Below are 19,991 nucleotides of genomic sequence, written 5' to 3' on the forward strand. Positions count from 1 at the left end.
AAGTAATGGCGTCTTTTGCGCTTTAATTGCTTTTGGCAGTTTTGATTGTGTCGCCTCCGGAATTTGCCGGCTAATCGACGTCTCTGCCCCCCGTTTCTATGGCGACACCTTTGCTAACAAAGCTAACACGACAAACATCTAACAAACGTCTAACACGACAAACATCAAAGGACCCGTTTGGAATAAAGCAGAAACAAGAGTAAATAAAGAGAAGACACGTGATTCTGCAGGTTTTTAATAGAATGCAAAGGTCCATGATATGGAATAAAATTCAAAACACTGGTTCTATGGCGTACAGAGACAGAAGAAGAGGCTGCCGCAGACAGGACCGTAACCGTCGTCGAGTGTAAACTTTACAGGAGAGAGAGAGAGAGATGATGACATGTTTACTGGTCAGAAAAGTGAGACGGAATAAACGACAAAACACTCCACACACACATCTGCAAACGTCACAGATTATACGGTGGAGACAAAAATAAAACTTTTTTTTTTTTTTTTTCCTCGTCCATCTACGGAAATCTGAAATATTTCATTTACACGTCAAAGTATCCTCACAATTTACATAGATTTCATCTGGGAAGCATTTGTTTGAGAAAGAAAAGAGAATTCAGGCAAAAATCCAAATACCAGAGCGAAAAACGTGTCGGAAATACGTATGTTTGATGATCGCTAACGCAATAGCTCAAAGGTAAGGTGGAAATAATCCGGACTGGAAACGGCACAGGCAGGTTTAGAACATTATTACTGCTAACGTGAAGGGTAGCAAAGGGGCTAGCTGGAGGGATGATAGCGCATTAGCGGATGGATGACGTGTGCAAGAAAAAGAAACGCGAGTGGATGCTTGTCGTTTAGTTTCTCAGGTTCGCCTTCTGTCCTCTCTTGAAATCGGTGTCCGTTCGTCTTTGGAATGGTGTCGACTGGATGGCCGGTTCGGGTGTCCCTCGTTAGCGCCGGTAACCAAACTCGTCGGCGTCGTCGGCGCGGAAGTCTCCGTAGCGCCAGATGTTGAGCTGATGAGACAGAACGACAGAATTAGTCGCGCCGGAACCCTGAACGCAACGCCTTCAAGAAGACAGGAAGTGGATGGAAACAGAGGGAAAAGACTGGCAGAGCATCCGGTGCTGCGCTGCTGTTGTAAACGTGTCAAATTCTCCATCTCATGTGTGTGTTTGCTGCTCTTTTGGCTCTCCCAAGCATGTGCGCTCAGCTGTTCAGACTGCGATTCATACCTAATTAGCAACAGTGCTAATTAGCGCTAGTTATGGGGGTGAGTGAATGGAGCCAAGCGCAGCAGACTCCGCTGGTGAACGTGAGACTGGCTCACTTCTGGTTTCCTATCCCTGTACACCCCGACCCCCCCCAGACTGGAGGCAGCGTCCCGTATGCGACGACCACGGCTGCCAACGTAAGGAGCGGCCGCTTTAGGAGCGCTATTAGCGCCACAATGTGTTCCTGGTTGGCAAATAAAACCTGTCTGGCTGTGAGGCGAGAAGAGCCGAGGAAAACCAGAGCAGACCATAATGACGGCAGCGGATCGGCGGGGGTGGGGGGGACTCACCCTGGCGGTCTTGGCGGATTCTTGACTGTTCAGGTACTCCGTCACCTGTAGGAGACAAAAAAAAAGATATTTAGCATTTAGCAGCACTGCTGTGCAGGATGAAGATGCCGTCGCCAGGTCGCCATAACAACCAGGGATGTGGTTGGGCTGTACTGAGCGCGCACGTGTCTGACATCCCATCGGTTTGAGCTTCATTCAGAGGAAACCCTCAACACGTCTCAGGGATTCTGCGCTAATCAGCTGATTGATTTTCACCCAGACGTGTTTTGGGCTAATCTTCTGAGGCCGAAATCTAATCGCGCTCCTCGCTTGGAATCAAACTCTGCTGGTCGGACGGCCGTGTGATCTCAATTACCCTCCAATCAAAGCAGAAACGGCTGCTAAATTCAATCAAATCCCGCCACAGATAATAGAGAGCCAATCAGGAAGAGGCTCGCTGATGTCTGGGGGAGCGAGGAGAACTGGACGCCTGCACGGACACGGGAACAAAGGGAGCAGGAGGAAGCCGAGCAGATTGACCGCTTCTGCTAGAACGGCCTTTTAGCCTCGGCGAACGGGCCGGTGATGAGTCATCCTGGGGAGGGGGGAGGGGCTGTGCGGCGGCGGCGGCGTAAACTTTGAACGGCGGCTTCGGAAATTGAAGCTAGCGCGACGGATGGCGGCACAAAGGGTTTTATATGGGTGTGATGCATCCAGTTGTGCAGCATGTTCTGTGGCTTTATACACACACACACACACACACGCCAGATGTTAGAACAGTTGAGCGTGGATGGGGCTACGGGGTGCAATTGCTCAGCTAGCTCGCGCGTGTAGGCCGATTCGACCGCCGTGCTGCCAGGACCACAGACCTGCGGCTGCGCACGTGCGAGCGCGCGGCCGGGAGAAAAGTGCGGGAGCGGCACAAGTCATCCATCACTGGCAGCTGAAGGAGAGCTTTTCCCTTTTTCAGAGGTGGCGGCAGGATGGAGGCAGATGCCGCCATATGGCGGAACAAGTGGACTGTGTTTCCATTGGTGGGGCATTTTGGGGGGGAGGGGGTAGCTGAGGGAAGAGCACTACGGCACAATGTGCCCAAATGACGTGCAGCCATGTTGGAAGTCCCACGCTAAGCTCCTTTGTGCTCCCATCAGAAGGGGGGGAACCTCTTCATTCAGCAGCCAATCAGCACGCGGCTGATGACTGCCTTCAGAACGCTCTTTGACGGCTCCTCAACGGGCTCCAGGAGAGCCGCAGAATGGCTCGTTTATGCCACGAAGTCGGGCAGAACTCATCAGGTGCTTCTCCGCAGATAGAGGGAGGAGGAGACGAGGGAGGAGAGGAAGTTGGGCGCCAACGGGAGGACGGAAGGAGACGAGGGGAAGGAAAAGTGTGTTTGGAGGGGATCTGGTGGCAGACGGCGGTGGGCGACAGCAGGCCCGTCTGGATGACCCGACAGAGCTCCCATATGCCAGACAGATGCCACGGTTGGTGAGCAGTGGCCACCAACATAAAGGAAAGGATGGCGTTTGGCTTTGGAGGGGGGGTGGGAAGCATCAGCAGGAAGGTTAGCAGTGATCAGAGGAGCCTCGGGGGGGGGGGGGAGCGGGTTCATCAGAATATCCGGGCACCGAAGCTGTGTGAAGGTGGAGGACAGGTGGTGCGGCTCTGCTCTTCTGGCTCCAGTGAGCGCGACCGTTTGAGGGTGACGGAGCGAAAACCCCACCCCCCCCCGGTCCAGGTGGCGCTCTGGTAAACACGGTGTGAAAGCGCTGGAGCTAAGCGAGCGGCTCTTTGACGGGCACTTGCGGAATTGCGCTCGTTTGAGGGAAAGCCGCTCTCCTATCTGCGCGCGACAGCGGTGTCGGAGCATCTGCCGGAACGCCGTCGGAACTGCTGGGCTCAGATGTGCCCCCGCCGCCCCGAGAGACGCGTCTCACTTGGCATGTCCTGACATCAGTACTTCGCGGTTCCCAGAGAACACGCCGCTGATGTCAGGAGCACCAACATCTCATGAGGCTCATCATCGGCTTCCGATCTCTCGGGACCGTGGCGGCGCCGCGTTGGCCCCCTCGTGACAGACGGAACGCCGGGGGTGTCCTCGGAGGTGGCCTGCCTCCCTCTCCTGCAGCTTTAGGCGTGACTTCGCCTCTTTATCGTCCTCCCTCATTAACACGAGCGCAGCGACGCAGCCGCCGTGGCGTAGAACTGCCACGTTCGGAGCGAAACACCCCTCATGAGGTGACTCGAGGAAAAGGAAAACACAACGAAGACAAATACCCGCCTCCCCCGGCCGCCACTTAAAGGCCGTCCTTGAAGGCGTCTTCACGTCCTCTATCGTCCTCCAACAGCCAGACGGAGCCACGAACGCGACCCGAGAGAGTGGGTTAAAAAGAGGCAGCAGAACTACATTTCCCAGAGGGCTGCTGGATAATTAAAGATTCCAGGAGGATTTCTGGGATTCAACAGCTGTTTTCTCCAAAGCTGAGAGGCAAACGCTCGAATAAAGATCTCAAGAACGTTTGGATAAACATTTGCCTTTTAATCTCGTCAGCGGGGAACAAAAAGCATCCCGGCTGAGGTCAATCGGGCCGCCGCCCCTGCCGGTGATTGATAACGGCACGGCGGAGCGCTGACAGACACGTCCCTGTTTGCAATTGACTTGTAATTAGCAAACAGGAGATTATTAGCTTGTAGGGATAATGCACTTTGGGGAGGCTGTCGGCTAGCTGAGACGACGGGTCGGCGCCAATCCGCTACTGGAGAACGGTGGCGAGAGGCTGGCTGAGGTGTTGTGACATCTCACATTTGGGGACGTCCAGGCAGGAGATGAAAAACTTCTCTGAAGTGCTTCCGGGTATCTGCCGAGCTAACGACCTTTATCAGTTTCTCCTAATTAGCCCAGAAACACCAACTCCGCACAGGCTCTCGCTCAAAATGGGAAAAGTGAGCCGATACCGACAACGCCGGCCGGGTTCAAAGGGCAAATTCATCTTCCGTGACTTGCAAATAACAGAAGATAACATTTTAAATTACAGCACATAATTAGGCCAAAGCCGGGTCTGATCGCAAGGCCTCTCCTGATTACCACCCCCCCCAACATGAAGGGGCTACGCTCACCCCGTTTCTCTGAAAGCAGCCCGCTGATTGGCTGTCAGCTTTCGTCAGCTTTCCTCTTGCCCACCTGACCTAGCGGAGAAGCTAGCAGAAGGCTAACCTCCTGCAGCGTGCCATGTTGACACGTGAGGTCTGTGTGGGTGAGAAATCGGCGAGTTCTTGATTAGAATTAAAGCTCAACGCGGGTAAACAGCACGCAAACCCGACAGATGTGTGGCAGCTTTAGCTTTAATGATGATAAATGCCGGATAAATGCAATAAATGCATTAAATCGGGGAAATTAAAAGCCAGTTTGTTTACATCCAGACGTGGCTCCTGCTGCATCTATCCTTCCGCCGCACATCTGGGCCACACGCTGAGGTCCGCCTCGCCAAGTCCATCCTCTCAGCTATTACTCGGCTCCCTGCTTATGGACATCTCTGTCCCCGTGTCCCCGGTATGATCCCGATTGCTTCCTATAGGACGGCGGCAGCTGGCGTGCATATGACCAGCTTCCCCGCTCACGCGCTCCTGATAGGAGCATCCAGCTACAACCGTCAGCATCCATATGGTGTGTTCAGTGGCTTCCAGGAAAGACAGGATTTAGGCTGAATGCATGTGGGTGGGGAGGGGGAAAGGGTAAACCCCCCACATGGATGAGAGAGTGTCTCTCTTGGGACAATGCCACCCTGAAAAGCGGGTGTTAACCTTCGGTGCACTTATGAGCGACTATTGATGGGCGCCGAAGCTCCAGCGGACATTAGGGCCCATCTGTTACACAACGCTCAACGCTAAAGTACAGATTACAATGACCATGATCCAATCCCCCCCCCCCGGATGGATAATGAATAAAGAATGAAGCTGAAATAAAGCTTATCGGACGGACAAAAGTCACTTTTCCAAGGAGGATGAGGGAGAGGAGGAGAGAGAGAGCTGGCACGGGAACATTATGGGAATCTGACTTATCTGTGTGTGTGTGTGTGGGGGGGGGGGGGGGGGTGGACCATTCTATCTGTAGAGTGGCTCAGCTAACTCGCAAGATAACATTTTTTGGTTTGTTTGTTTTTTGTTTTGCCTGCAAACCACCAACTGTGGGTCAGGGAATTAAGCTCATTATCGCCGAAATTTTAAGACTTTTGTCTTTAAAAACGAGTTTCCCAAAAAAAATGAAAAAGGCAACGAGCTAATTTGAAATGTGCAGAGCGCCTCGATGGCACTTCAGCTCACCGGAGACCAGCGGAAGGCTGGAACTGTCAGTTAAGAAATGGCAGCGCTAACGCTAACGCTAGCGCTCCTACAGATCCCAGCCCCTGAACGCCAAAGAGAAAACCTAAATCTGTGCGCTCTCTAAGCCTATTAGAGCTTCGGCTGAGGGCTTTAATCACTGTCCTTTGTCTATAGGGTCCATTACCCAGAGACTGCATTATGGTCCTTGGCTACTCTTTAGGGGTCAGAGGTCAAACGGCTTTGACAAGGATGCGCAGAGCTTTATTGACCGACTCTGAGGTAGCGGAGGGCTTTTATCACCCTGATTTAGAGCGGCCGGGTCTCCACGTGAGAGCAGACGGATGTCTTTACAGATGTGCCCATACATCTGCGCCGTTATTCCGAATATGGTCGACATAATGCCGCCGTCTTTTAAATAAGCGTCTGGCTGACTAATATCGGCTGTGGCGGGGACGCGGTAATTGCGGCGGGAATAAATATCCTCCATTTTCCTTTATCTTTCATGTGTACTGTCGCTCCGAGTGCGCTGGGCTAATTAGCATAATGGAAGGAAGAGTAAATGAGCAGAGCTTCACGCTTTGACAAAATGGCTGCCGTCTGGGGCTAATTACAGGGGTGTGGGAGTGGATACTCCACGCTTGGTGGATTGACATTCTGTCTGCGCCTGAGTGAGCGACACGCGGCCCCCATTACCCAACCTTTAGCGCGCCTTGCGCTCAAAGCTAATCTATACTCAAACTGAGAGGAAACAATTGAGGAGATGTAATGTACATAAACATCATTGAAGGAAATGGCCTCGGCAACGGCAAACGCTAAACAAAGGGCTCATTTTCTGTCAAGAATGCTAAGCTACATGCTAACCCGCCACTCTGATGGAAGGACACAGGTGGGCACGTGCGGCAGGGTTATCAATCTGTACCGTGTGTCCCAGCAGAGCGCCGGACGAGGACACGGTAAAGACAGCTGGGCGCTAGCTGCTTTAGCGCCATTAGCTGCATTAGCGTCCGGGCATCGACGGTTCACCCACCATTTTCTGCAGGTGCTTCTCCTTGCGGACGTCCACCATCACCAGTCCCTCTTTGACCAGGCCCAGGCCCGCGTCGTCCTTGGTGTCCCCGAACTGTATCGTGACGTGCGGGCAGGTGGGGCCCGAGTACTCCACGTTCAGGAGGCACTGGCTGTTATGGATGTCCCTCACCACGCAGTCCACCACGTCGGCGCGGGCGTCCTCCTGGAGACCACAGGAAGTGAAGAGCAGAGATCAATCGGAGCGTCGCCGTGATCCAACCTCGGAAATCTTACCCAGCATTCCCTCATTGTCACCCATGTTTTCGCTCTCAATGATCACCTGGGGGGTGTGTGTGTGTGTGTGTGTGTGTGTGTTGGGGGCTTGTCTGAACACACCACAGAGGACAAACCCAAAAAACAAGGATCAGGATCATAGGAGGGGGGGAAAGAGGAAAAATCTAGGCTCGTCTGTGGCCATCATCCACCCCTCCCTACACCATCCATCTCTTTGCTTCGCTTCTTTCTCACCCTGGTCTTGTCTCCATGGCAACTCCCTTCAAGCTAGCCACCTTGGGTGTGTGTGTGTGTGGGCAGGGTAGCTTGTTTGAGCCACTGAGCTAAGGGCCTTTTTTGTCTCCGTTCTCGCTCCTGGTCAACCTGTTCCAGGTGCCCGGGGGGGGGGGGGGGCAGGAGGGGACCAGAAAACACTCACGCAGCCGAGCAAGATGGAGGACAACCGCGCCTTGACGATATTCAACTTATCTCACATCCTCCAGGAAGTGAAGACATTGAGCTCCGGCATCAGGGGACGCCGGCAACAACCTCCCCCGAGTGGCGGTAAGAGCAGCACGCCGCGCTGCCAGCGGGAGTGACGCGGCGGCGAGATTTAAAGGAAGGAGATGGAAAACACATGAAAGGCAAGAGGAAGCGAGGGAGGAGAGACGGATGGAGAGTGACAGGGAGGGAGGAGGAGGAGGAGGAGGAAGGTGTGTGTCAGCTCAACATGTGGCGCCGCTCCAGGTTGTGTTTGATGCCTCCGTTTAACCGACGGGACACTTTTTCTTTGCCTTTTATCCACTTCCTGCTACTGGCCGACCCTCAACGCCGCCGCCGTCTTCGCTTCCTGTTCTCAACTTGCCGGCGCTTGTTGCCAGAGCAACCAGGCCACTTTTCTCCTCCGTTATAAAAGGTCCCCACAAAACCGCCTGATCAACCGGGGAGGGGATCGGCGGCCGATTATTAAATTATTCTCCAATTTACAGCCAAATCAAGCCAAGTCTGCTGGAGATCACATGAATTATGCAGCACCCCCCCCCCCCCCCCCCCCCCCCCCCCAAACCCTGAGTGGGACTCAGACGCTTCTTATGACAGCTAAAGTTCAGAACATGAGGCTGGTGGGGGGTCAGGCTCATACTGGCCGGCACACTTACGTCCTCTGGGACCTGGATGTAGGCGAAGGTGTACTCGGTGGCCTGTGCCGGCAGGGTCCTGACGCCGAAGGCGGGGGGGATGGCGGCCAGGCGGGTGGACGGCACCACTTCTCTCTGAGGGGGGGAAAAGACATCAGAGCTCAGATCAGACTCAGGTTGACACAAATCAGCCAATCAAATCCCTTTAAGAGACGCCTCCGGAGCTTTAATCCCGTTTCCCTTCGGGACACCTGGACGTCACCTCTGCGAGGACAGTCTACGAGTGTGTGGGGGGGGGGGGACAGATGTCATCTGGTGGCTTAAGGAGAGCGGGCTGGCGCGCGTCGCCGTAGCGACCGCCGCGCAGCTGTTTCTACAGCAGCGCCGGGGCCCTTTGCACCGGGCTCCATCTGCTCCTCGGCTCAGCGCTGAGCCGCAGCAAAGACGCCGGGACCCCGATTAAAGACGCCACTTTCAAAAACACAAAGAAAAACAAAGAGAAACGGCGCTTCCTCCATTGATTCGCCCTCTGGTTCGGCTACAGGCGCCGAATGCTAATCCTGCTCTCCGGCTTGGCCCGCTCCCCCAGATTAATTATCATAAAAATAAATTGCTCATTAGTATGCGCCACATTTCTGCTGCCGCGCAGCAGAGATGTGATTAATTTGACAAAGCCGATGTGAGCGATGACAAACGGAGGAACGCGCCGACGGGAAGCCACACAAAGGTGGTCGTTAGAGGTGGGGAGTTAATTTAACGACCCCCCCAACACACACACACACTCACACACCCTGGATTAATGTGTTTGCTGGACTGTACAGTCTAGACAGGATAATCTAAACCTTTATGGCGGATTGGAACGTTGGGATTCATCAACGCCGCGTTAGACTTGGACGGGAAGCGTGGGTTTTAAAAGTGAAAGTGAAAGTGGTGGCGTAATAACTCAGGCTCTGACCTCCGCCTGAGACAGGCGGCGCTATTAGCGGCTAATAGCTGATGAGTCAAAACTACAAAATGGCGAGTCGGACGTCGGCTGAGGGTTCGGAGGATCACACCTTCAGCAGAATGCCAGAACGCATCAGGTCTGCCAGGCTGTGTGTGTTGCCCCCCACCCCCCGTCCCCCCCCCGGCTCCACGCTCAGAGGTCAAGTCACACACTGTGCCACTCCAGTGCAGCATGGGAAAAAAAGCACCTGAGGGCCCGGCTGATTACGTGAGCCGCTTGGTGATGCGAGTGGGTGGAAACACACCGACGATGGAGTGAATTCATCAGCATCCATGGAGGGGGGGGGGGGGGGGGGGGGGACTGAAAATGATTCGCGACCTCGGCTGTAAACAACGAAGCCCGGCTGCATCATATTTGCCCTGAAAACAGCCGAGGAGATTAAAGAAGGCTTCGGAATGTTGTAATAAACAGCCGAGTGTGTGAGGAGGTGCGCGGAATCCCTCCTCAAATAACAGAACCCCCCCCCAAAAGTTAGCTGGCGGGCACATTTGGACACGACAGCTGGATGGAGGATCAAATATTAACGGGCTTCAGATCTACTCACGTTGCCGTAGTCGATGTAGAAGACGTGGACCTTAGCAGGAGACTCAACCTTCTCCACTCTGGCTCGGTACCTGGAGGAGAGGGGGGGCACAGTAAATTATTCTGGGCTTATTTCCCTGGGGAGGGGGAGTTGGAGGAGTTGTCTGTTGTGACGGTGGGAGAGGATGAGTGAGGGGGGGGGGGGGGGGGGGGGGGGGGGGAGGGGGGGGGGGGGGGGGGGGGGGGGGGGGGGGGGAGGCAATAACGGGCAGAAGCTCCCGAGCGTTTCTCCTCGTAGCCTCAACTTTAGAGCTCATCGCAGAACCTGACGACAAAGTGGTTGCAACAGGGAGGACGAGAAGATGGGGGCTAATAATCAGAGGTGCTGGGGGGGGGCAAATAACCCCCTAATGGATCCAGACCTTTGTGCACAGGGAGGGGGGGTATGTGAAGGAAGCACCTGTGTCTTAGAACCAGTTAAAAACAAAAATAATCTGTTTTTTCATCTTTTTTTGTTCCTGCCATTACAGCCCCCCCCCCGTGACTTTATCTGTCCCCACGACCATCTGTAAAGGACTGACGCTGATGGTGTGTGTGTGTGTGTGTGTGTGTTACTGTGAGTGGGGTGCTGAAACGTGCCAGCGAGCTAATTACACCGTGCGTGTCTGCGGATTAAGTCGAGACGCGGTAAAACTGGAAAAGCAATTTCTGGTGTTCCAGGATCGTTCCAGGTGATCAGACGGCCCGCGGAGCCTTTCTGATAGATTTTCACCAGGTTAGCTGACTAATCCATCTCAGATGCGAGGTCCGGGATTAGGTTAGCGGCCCGCTAATGGGCTGAGGTCATCGGGGGGCTCGTCAATATTTTCCACATTTGTTAAAGTGTTCCGCTCACCATTCGCCGTCGGCGAACTTGGCTATGCAGCAGTCGCCCCGGCGCGCGGCGTAGGACCCCTCCACTGGCGGGTGGGCGGCGATCTCCGCCCTCATGGTCTCCATCAGACTCTCCAACTGGGCTCCTGCGGAAGAAGACGCACCATCGGATCATTCCCGGGATGCTAATTTTCCCGCGATTCCTGACACAACCTTGGAATTTACACCCTCCTGTTTTTGCCCCGCAAAGTCGGGGCAGCTGCAAACACATTAACGCCGCGTTGCTAATGCGGCTAAAACCCTGCCGGAGAAATACGGCCCGAGAGCTAAACGACCCGGCTCTCCCGAAGTGCCTTCACGCTCCATCATATCTTGCATGGCTGACCCATTATGGCGGATTAAAGGCGAGAGCGTGGCTGTCGATATGGCGGGAGCAGAGAGGAATCAGATAGCGAGTCAGCGCTCCGTGAATTCAATGACTTAAGTGGCAGCCTCATTTGTACCCATCAGTTGCAATTGGGGAGCTGATTGTGAGCCGGGCTCAGGGAGCGGATCTGGACCGGAGCCGCTCCTGCCGCCGTCTCACAGCCGCTTTCTTTGCGTAGAGCCCAGTTAGCTTTTGCGCTCGCGTTTACAAATAGTGGCACTTTGAGCGGCTAGCTCACTGAAGAGGCTAACAAGAGGTCATTTGGACCAGGAGGAGGACTGAGTGATGGAATGAGACTGTAGGACTGAAGCTGAAGCTGTGGTCAGCTCCGCTCTTACTGGTAGTGCAGGAACGTGTCCCAGTGGGAACAGTTCCCCGGCACCGGTGACTAGATCCCGACATCCAAGTGTGAAAACGACTCACAAGTGTCTCTGGAGCTTGAAGGGCTCAGGTTCTACATCTGCTAGCATGCTAAAGCAAGAGGAAAAGCTCAAGTTTAAAGGCAAACACAAGTGTTAGCGTGCGCATTAGCCTATTATCAAGCGCAAACACCCCCCGCCAAAACGCACACCTGTATTTGCGCCTTGCCTGCTGTGTTGGGCTCCCCCCGCCACCAGCTGGTATTTATGCAGGACGCAGAACAAGTAAATATAAATAATGATGCTGTTTTCCGAGGGTTATCTGTGCTGAGACAGCCGCCAGCAGCCTGGAAACCTTCATTAGCATCATGTCAAACTTCAAGAAAAACAGCAGCGGAGGGATTCAGGCTGGAAGGAAAAGAGCGAGTTGGATGGCGGAGATGGGGGCCAGGGCAGAATGGGGGTGGGGGGGTCCAAACACCTCACTGGCCACCCACCGCTGCGCCGCTACTGCTGATGAATGCAGTGGAGGGAATAGAGGTAGAAATACACACACAGACAAATTCATCCTCAGCATTCTGCAGAAAAAGCAGTTTTTAGAAAACATGTCAGAGGAATTGCTCCTTGAAACCAACGTGCGCGGGCACGTGCGCGCTCAGAGGGGGGGATGCGGTTGCGTCACTCTAGTGCCGACTTTGTGGAACGGCCGGGGGCTGCAGCCGTCACAGCCAGCCACCCCCGCGAGTTATTAGTCTAATTAAGAATGCTAGCTGCTCTCCCTCCTTCTCGGAGGACCGGCGCACATTCCCGCGCTGACACATATACGTATCCCTCCTCCCCGGCCACGTCGGGCTTGGAAGACCTGAATAAATGACACATGAGCTCCAGAAGTGCTCGACCGTCGTCCAACGTATGAAGACTTAATGGGCAGAGGCTCTTAGCTGAATCTAATTAGCATCCGTTATTCATGCAAACGCCAGAGAAGGATCGAGCCAAAGTGAAGAGGCGCCTCCGTAACTGCAGGTACATTAAACGGTCCTGGTCACATGACCACTGCCGGGAAGTTTTTGCTTTCATTTCCGCCTCGGATCCGTGGGGAGAGGCCACCCGGATATAGCATAGCTAGCTGAAACTGCAGTGTGGAGCTAATACTGGACTCTGTGTGTTCCAACTTTTCCCGGCCTAACTGATGAGGAGAAGCCAGCCGGGCCCCGCGGGCTTTAGTTGGGGCCATGAGGTCAAAGGCCGTTGACAGTGCAGCGTTATGGATCGCCGATTTTAACAAGATGACTTACAGCCTGCTGTGACCCATAGATTCACTCCAATTACTTCCTGGCCCAGGCCGCCGGCGCCATAACGAGGAGACGCCGGTCCGATGGTGACGGACATAAATCCAGGGATCTTTTTCTCCTTTTAAGAGGATGAAAACCTTGAAGTCCTGAACCGCTCCACAGCCCCCGTGGAGACAAACAGCTCACTTTGGCGCGCGAAGAGGGGGGTTGTTACTCGGGCTTCCTGGACGGAGCCGGACTTCATCCACGTGCTTCCGTCTCCACGTGGCTCCTGAACGGATGTTCGCCATAAAAGGTTGAACCCGCATGGTTGAATCGCTGTGGACGAGCATATCATGGATGTGGGGGCCCTAGGAGGGGTTGATCGAGCGCAGGTTCTCTCAGGTGGGTTGGGAATAAACGTGGACATTATAGAGGGAAGTGGAGCTGGGACGCCCCCCCATGAGGGAGCCTCAACCCTGTTAGCCGCATGAGGTTAGCCGCATGAGGTTAGCCGCATGAGGTTAGCCGCGCGAGGCCCCGAGTGCTCATTTTGTGCTGCGGAAGGAGCCAAAGCGTCGATCTAAAAAGTGCTGGCTGCTGCGGCTCCTCTCATTACCCCCCCCCCCCCCCCCCTTTTTTTGTGCTCTTCCTCATTGCGTAATTTGTTTATCCACCATTATGGCTGCAGCTGTTGGTAAATCACATGTAATTACGCTGCGAACGCCCAGCGCAGAGCCGGAAAGTTGACGATAACACCCTCGCACGTCAGACGGGGGGGGGGGGGGGGGGGGCTTCTAGGGCGGCGAAAGGTGTGCGAGCGCCGACCAAAACGCCCTTTTGCTACACAACCCCAGGCTGAAGTGGATTCTATTAAGCTGTTTACAGGGGTCGTTCAAATCATAGAGGGGTAAATAATCACAACACGGCTGAGACAGAGGGAGAATACCCTGGATTGGGGGGGGGGGGGGGGTCACAGGTATGGATCGGGGGGGCCACCAGTGGAGATGATTCCACTGGGAGGCCTGCGTGCACGAGCTGGTCAACAAAGTATCCAGATATGTGCACTGGGGGGGGGGGGGGTCCCCTCCCATGTCAGCCTCTGCCAGGTACTGGGGAGGCCACTTCCTGTTTAACCCCCCCCCCCCACCACAGGGATCTATGGATTATCTCTCTTGTAATACCCCCACAATGCCAATTACCCCGTCTCATTCGGCCCTTCCCAGCAGTCTGGAGCCTTTTCCAGCAAATTACCGTTTCTGTAATTGGGAACGCCATCAGGAGGCTCCAAACAGAGGCGGCATCTGCGGCTCTGCCTCCCATCAGCCCCTTCTTCACCACCTGTCGAGGCTCATTGACTCCATCTAATGCCCCCGCTTTGATTGCGCCGAGTCCAAATATATTCGCGATCCGACCGCGTGCAACGTTTGGGGAACGCGGCCGGCGACGACGACGCTCCGCCATTAAGCTTCAGGCAACGGAGCGGGAAGTTTGACATTAGCGGGAGACAAAAAAAAGGGAACAAATGGGGATGAAGATGAGCATTTTCCACCTGAAAAGAAGCGAAGGCTGCTCGCCGCTAACCCCGCACGCTGGTTGACCTTTCAGGAGCTAACTTGTGTACCCGATTTAATAATGAATGCCTCGGGAGGCCTGGGGGGGGGTGGGAAGGGGGGGCTTTGACCTCTGAATATTACATCGGCTGCAGTGACGGAGGGCCGCGGACGTGGAGACCGCCTGGAGGAAGCTGAACGCGTGTGGTCGACGGGCGTCATGGCGAGCTCGCTCACGACGCCCGTCTGAATAAAACACGGCGGCTGAAGGAGAGCCGGGCGCTAATTCTTGCTAATGCAGCTAATTCAACAGAGGCTAGCTCAAAAATTCAAACTAATTCACTGGTTTCGTTCCCGGGCAGAGCTGGAGAGGAATTAAAAGCGCTCTAATATGACGGGGTCGTTAAACGATTCAGCGCTCGTTAACACCGTCGTCGCTTTAACGTTCCTCTTCTGCCGCTGGAATCCACAATTTGATCGTTTTTAACTTTGTTTTCAAGTGACACGGTGAACAAATGACTTTCTCAAACGGCTGAGATGATGTAATGTCACCACGCGCTGGTGCAACCGTTAATTATCTCCCCCCCCCCTCGCCGTCTCTGGCGCGACGCCCGGAGCCCCGCCGAGACATATTTCATCCGAAAAGGAAGAAATGAAACAATCGGATATTAAAATAAGCTGGAACCACAGAGTTAATAGAATCTGATGAGGACGTGCAACGGAGAGGCGGCGACCCCAGAAATGAATCCCAGTGACGGAAGTTCAGCAGGAAGCAGGGTGGAAGATAAACCGGCTCCCAGCAGTGCATGCTGGGAGCAGCGGGGACGGAGCGGCGCCGCTCTCGTGCAACAGCCCCGGATGCTGCAAGCTAACGTGAGCTAAACGGGCCCGTCATGGGCGGATTGATTAAACGCTGATCAATCGAGATCATAACGAGGCAGCGCGCCTCCGCGAGGGCGTGGAGGGCGGAGTTAGCGAGGCCAAGGATTCCGCCTCCAACCCCCCCTCCAAACACCCCCCCGCAGAGAAGCGTTTGCCTATCACGCTTGCGTGGAGATATCTATACGTTAAAGAAACCGACAGCGTAATTAGAAGTGAATAATTTAAACAGGAGCAGAAGAAAAAAAAAAACAACAAAGCACTCAGGCCCCCCCGAGAATGAGAGATATTATCCTCCGCAAATTACGAGCATCATTTTGAAGATAATTGCGTGGGGATTAGAGCGCCGCGATATATCTAAAATGTATCCTCAGCGTAATATTCGCCGCGCTATACGGTGCAGCCTGCAGAGGCCGTAAACATACTGGAGGATGAGCCGGGGGGTCCTGGGGGTCCCATAAAGACAACATGTGTTGTTTGGATGCTTCCAGCGGCGCTCTCGCCAGCGCTGAACAGGAGGATCCCCCCCCCCCCGACTCCGAGAACCACAGAGTCCAACGCTGGTGGAGTTAGCATTAGTTAGCATTTAGCGTCGGTTGCGCTCATCTTCGGTCTGAACGCTCCGAGACGACAGGTTTCTGAGCGGGCGGAATCGCGCCTCAAAGCGGAGTTTTCTCCGGAGCGCCGAGGGCCGGGGCGTTAGAGGGGACGCCCGATCCGGAGCGCCGAGGGCCGGGGCGTTAGAGGGGACGCCCGATCCGGAGCGCAGATCCCATCGAGCCTGTTCCGATGGTGCAGATGATAACAGCCACAATCAGGAGATCCAGCCTCCGCTTTCAAAGCTGATGTGAGAATAGAGACCCAGGAATGGGATGAGTGTGTGTGTGTGTGTGTGTGTGGGAGGGGGGGGGGGGGGTACACGTGGTGATATTGTAATGCACTCCGCTTGTATGATTTTACAGGCCCTAACACTTTGATGTGCTCTTCAAGGGGCTTCTATGACTTAATGCAGCTCTGAGGAGGCGTCAGAGGGAGAGAGAAGGATGTTAAAGGGCGGCGGGGGGGGCGACCGGCGGGACCGGCGGGGGGCCAAGACGGCTCAGGTTTTTCGGCCCTGCTGTGAACGCGCTTTAAGTCTCGATTAAAGAGGAGAGACTAAATAAGAGCAGCTGGATCATCTGAACTCAGGTGATGGATCTCCCGGCTCCTCCCTCAGCGGGAAACAATGGAGCATCTGGGTGCCCGAGGAGACGCCGGAGCTCTGGGTGTGAAACTACAGCGAGATGATGGAGGGACGGCGCCCACCAGGGCCGCACGAGTGATGGGCTTATTAGTGGGGGGGCGCCAGACTGGCAGCAAATGAATTAATTACAGTAGTGAGGCAAATTAAGAGGCGGCCAAAGTCAATTTCACAGGCTCTGCAAGTCGAGGCGACATATGGGGGGGGGGGGGGGGGGAGGAGGAGGAGCCGGGACCACGGGACAACTGGCCGGCGATGAAAGGACGGACATTTGCATCGAGGCTTCCAGGACCAGCCGGTGCTCAGGTTTGTAGGTGAGGTCAGCTTGGTAACTCTCTCAGACTGTGGGCGCGGCGCTCTAACATACGACCCCCCCCCCTTTCCCCCCCCTTTCCGCCCCCCTTTCCCCCCCCGCTGTAGGAAGCAGCCGTGCGAGGATTCCAGGGAATGTTAGCTTCTCCGAACTTTCCCCTCATTTCCTCCCCCATCAGCGTTGACGTGTGGGGACGGCGTGATTTATTCCCTTCATTCGGGGATGATAACAAATGGGGCGTCCTTTGTTTGGTCTCCTGCACGGGGGGGGTGGGGGTGGGGGGGGTGCCCAGGGATCAGGTGAATGTCAGAGCGCTGGAGATAATTGACACTCATAAAGTCAGTCTGGCGTTAAAGGGAATAAAAGCACAACAACCGGGGAAACGCACCTGTTGACATCCGCCCCACACGGGTGCGCTTGTTTTACATGACGGTAAACACGGCTCCACGTTACCTGTCTCCACGTCCTGGGTGTAGAAGTGCAGGGTGTCGGTGATTTCCGTGACGTACACCGCTCTGTACTTGGCCACGCGCTCCTTCTCCTCGGACACGTGCACAAACTCTTCGGCTGGTTTCTCCTCATAATTGGCCCAGACCTGCGAAACACACAGTGATGCCGCTTTAGCGCCACGTAACGATCAGAGCTGGCGTACGACTCTTGCTAACGCTAGCAGAGCAACGATGACCGCAGCGACTCCAAGAACGGCCGGAATGACTGTTTTAATGAGAAGAAGCAGATGATTCAAGTTTCTGGGAGGAGACACTCTGACAAACTGGATTTAGTCAAAAAAAGATCCATTAGCAGTCTGGATTGACATCATTCCAGTCCCTGAAACCGTTAGCGCTTTTGTTTGGGCTCAAGCCCCAGTTGAGAGGAAGGATTTGATCTTGGTCAGCTGACAAACTAATGACGACTTCACGACATCATTAATACAAACCTGCAGGAAAAAAACACACATGTACAAGTAAAAGTGGTGTAAAGACGTGCGTGTCAGTAGGTTGCATCCTCCGCGCGGCATCAAGGTTAGCGCTCTTTCTGGCCCGCGGGGATAAACGGGGCAGGAGGCTCATTAGGAGGAAGTGCTCCTCGCCTCGGGCCACATATCAACGCGCCCGCCTGTCAGGAGGTGTGTTTGTGAGCGCGCGTTTGGGAATGCAGAGAAAATAGCAGGACGCAGTCAGGGCTGAATGAAACGTACGCGCAGGTTCAAGTGCAGCAATCGTCTAAATCACGTCGCCCAACAGGACGGGAGGGGGGGGGGGGGGGGGGTGAAAGTGAGAGTGGACGCTGCGATTGGAGGGGAAGATCACGATGGAACCCTTCACACGTAAGAGAGATTTGAGTCAATTAGGCTAATTATTTAGCTGCATGCTCTCATGAAGCTAATTAGATTAGCTGGTTTGAGTGTTGACTTTGGATGAGACTTGGTGATTAATAACCACGGCTTTGTTAAAAAAAAAAAAAAAAGCCTCGACGAGGCGACGGCGTCCGGTGGGTGGAACACGGCCAAAAGGTCACAGTCAAAACTAAGTAAAGGCTCTCAACTATAACGGCCGAAACAAGTGATTGAACAGGCCGCTGCTGCTTCGCCTAGCGGCTAATAAAAGGGTCACGCTACACGATTAGCTGCAATTTTTCCCCATCGCATAAATGCTGGGACGAAAAAAATAAAGCTGAGGAGGAAACGGTGGAGCGAGGGAGGGAAGCAGGGAGAAATCCGAGAGATTGAGGGCAGGCGAGGTTAATGAGGACTGAAAATGCAGCCACGCTTCAAAAACCCCAAGATCAACCAGGATTTTACTTTATGTATTTATTTTGGAGGTGGTGGGGGGGGGGGGGATACGGAGACACCTGCATTATTAGCATCAAGCGCTATATGCGCACTCACAAACGGGAAAAAGGCTGGAAATAAACCTGCTTCCTTGGCAAATGAGCTGCGGTGGCTCTGCTTTTAATTAAACCTGCCACACCAATTAGGGATTACAAAGATTAGAGTGTCAGCGTTCATTAGCCTGGCGGGAAAACCCCCGCCGCCGTGACTGGACGCCGAGCGCGGGCGCCCTCTTCACCTCCGGCTTCGGGTTGATTGCCGATGCCAGAGCGGCGCAGGCAGGTGAGAGGACACCTGTGAAGCGTCACATCTTCCACACCTTCAGAGTCCGCTTTGTTCAGAGGACGGCGTGGCGGCGTGCTCGCGGCGCCCCCGGGGCCGCTGACCTTCCGTGAGCAGCCGACCGTCCTCTTTGTTCCGCTCGAGCGCGGGAACGCGGCGGCCGGGAGATTTGGCCACCGGAACTGACAAACACCGGGACGGGGAGGAGGAACGGACAGACGCCGGCCGGGACGCCACCGCCCAAAACGCCGCGGCCGGGCACGGCCAGATGGCGGGCTCGGCTGACCTTGATGACCCCCCGAGTCCAGCGGTTTAGAGTGATGCCTGATTAAACAATACAGCGATTCTCGGAATGACTCGGATGAGCTTTGTTTCCATTTCCACCTGTATTACCCATAATCCTCTTTTCTCCTGATGAAACTCCACAGCTGGAGGCCGCGTGTGCGACGCCCGACCTACGTTAGGGTCACCTCACTGGGAACCAGTCAGCAGGTGAGAGTCTCCTCACTGGGAACCAGTCAGGTGTCCTCCAGAGCCACGGTCAGGTGAAGGAAGGCAAGGACAGATGGACGGGGGAACGCCGTGGCGGTCGCCAGAGCGAAGGGGGGAGGGGGGGGGGGGGGGGTCTGAACGCTGATGAAAGGTGGCAGCGTGTCAATTCCAGCCCTGCCTCCGAGTGTGTGTGTGTGTGTGTGTGTGTGTGTGTGTGTGTGTGTCTGCTTAATTGAATTCCCTGAATCAGATTTCCATTCAAGAATTTTGCTTTCAGCCTTCTATGAAATGACGAATGTGGGGGGGCATTAGTGGAGCTGCATTAAATACACCCACGGGGGCTCTCATGAACTAGTCCAGGGCTGCTCATAACCTGCCATAACCAGAGGAGACCCCCCCTCATCTATTTAGCCCCCTTCTGTCCCCATTGAATGGAACTGATATTTTAGTCATCATCTCCTCAAAGCCTTTAAAATTCCAACCATGTGTAACATGATCAAAGACAGGCAGAGCAGCTCATTAGACCTGGAGCTGTGAACACGGAGCACGTGTGGGAAGGTGGACGACCCCGGACTCTCCTACCTGCCCCCCCCCCGACCGTCTCTCACACAACACTGGGGGGCTCTTCAGTTTAATGGACACCCGCCAAATCAAGTTGTGAATGGGTAA

At 54.6% G+C, this 19,991-nt stretch overlaps 1 protein-coding gene across 1 annotated transcript in view; it reads right to left on the minus strand.

Annotated features, from left to right (window-relative positions):
• Positions 1–219: 219 nt before the first annotated feature.
• Positions 220–19,991, minus strand: part of snd1 (staphylococcal nuclease and tudor domain containing 1) — an 88,874-nt gene continuing 69,102 nt past the window's right edge. Inside the window, 7 exon segments of the mRNA NM_001032733.1 lie at positions 220–1,010; positions 1,559–1,603; positions 6,885–7,088; positions 8,296–8,409; positions 9,825–9,894; positions 10,698–10,821; positions 17,171–17,312. Coding sequence (NP_001027905.1) covers positions 945–1,010; positions 1,559–1,603; positions 6,885–7,088; positions 8,296–8,409; positions 9,825–9,894; positions 10,698–10,821; positions 17,171–17,312 — 765 coding nt within the window. The 3' untranslated portion in view covers positions 220–944.

Source organism: Takifugu rubripes, chromosome 18 (assembly GCF_901000725.2).
Source record: "Takifugu rubripes chromosome 18, fTakRub1.2, whole genome shotgun sequence".
NCBI lineage: Eukaryota > Metazoa > Chordata > Actinopteri > Tetraodontiformes > Tetraodontidae > Takifugu > Takifugu rubripes.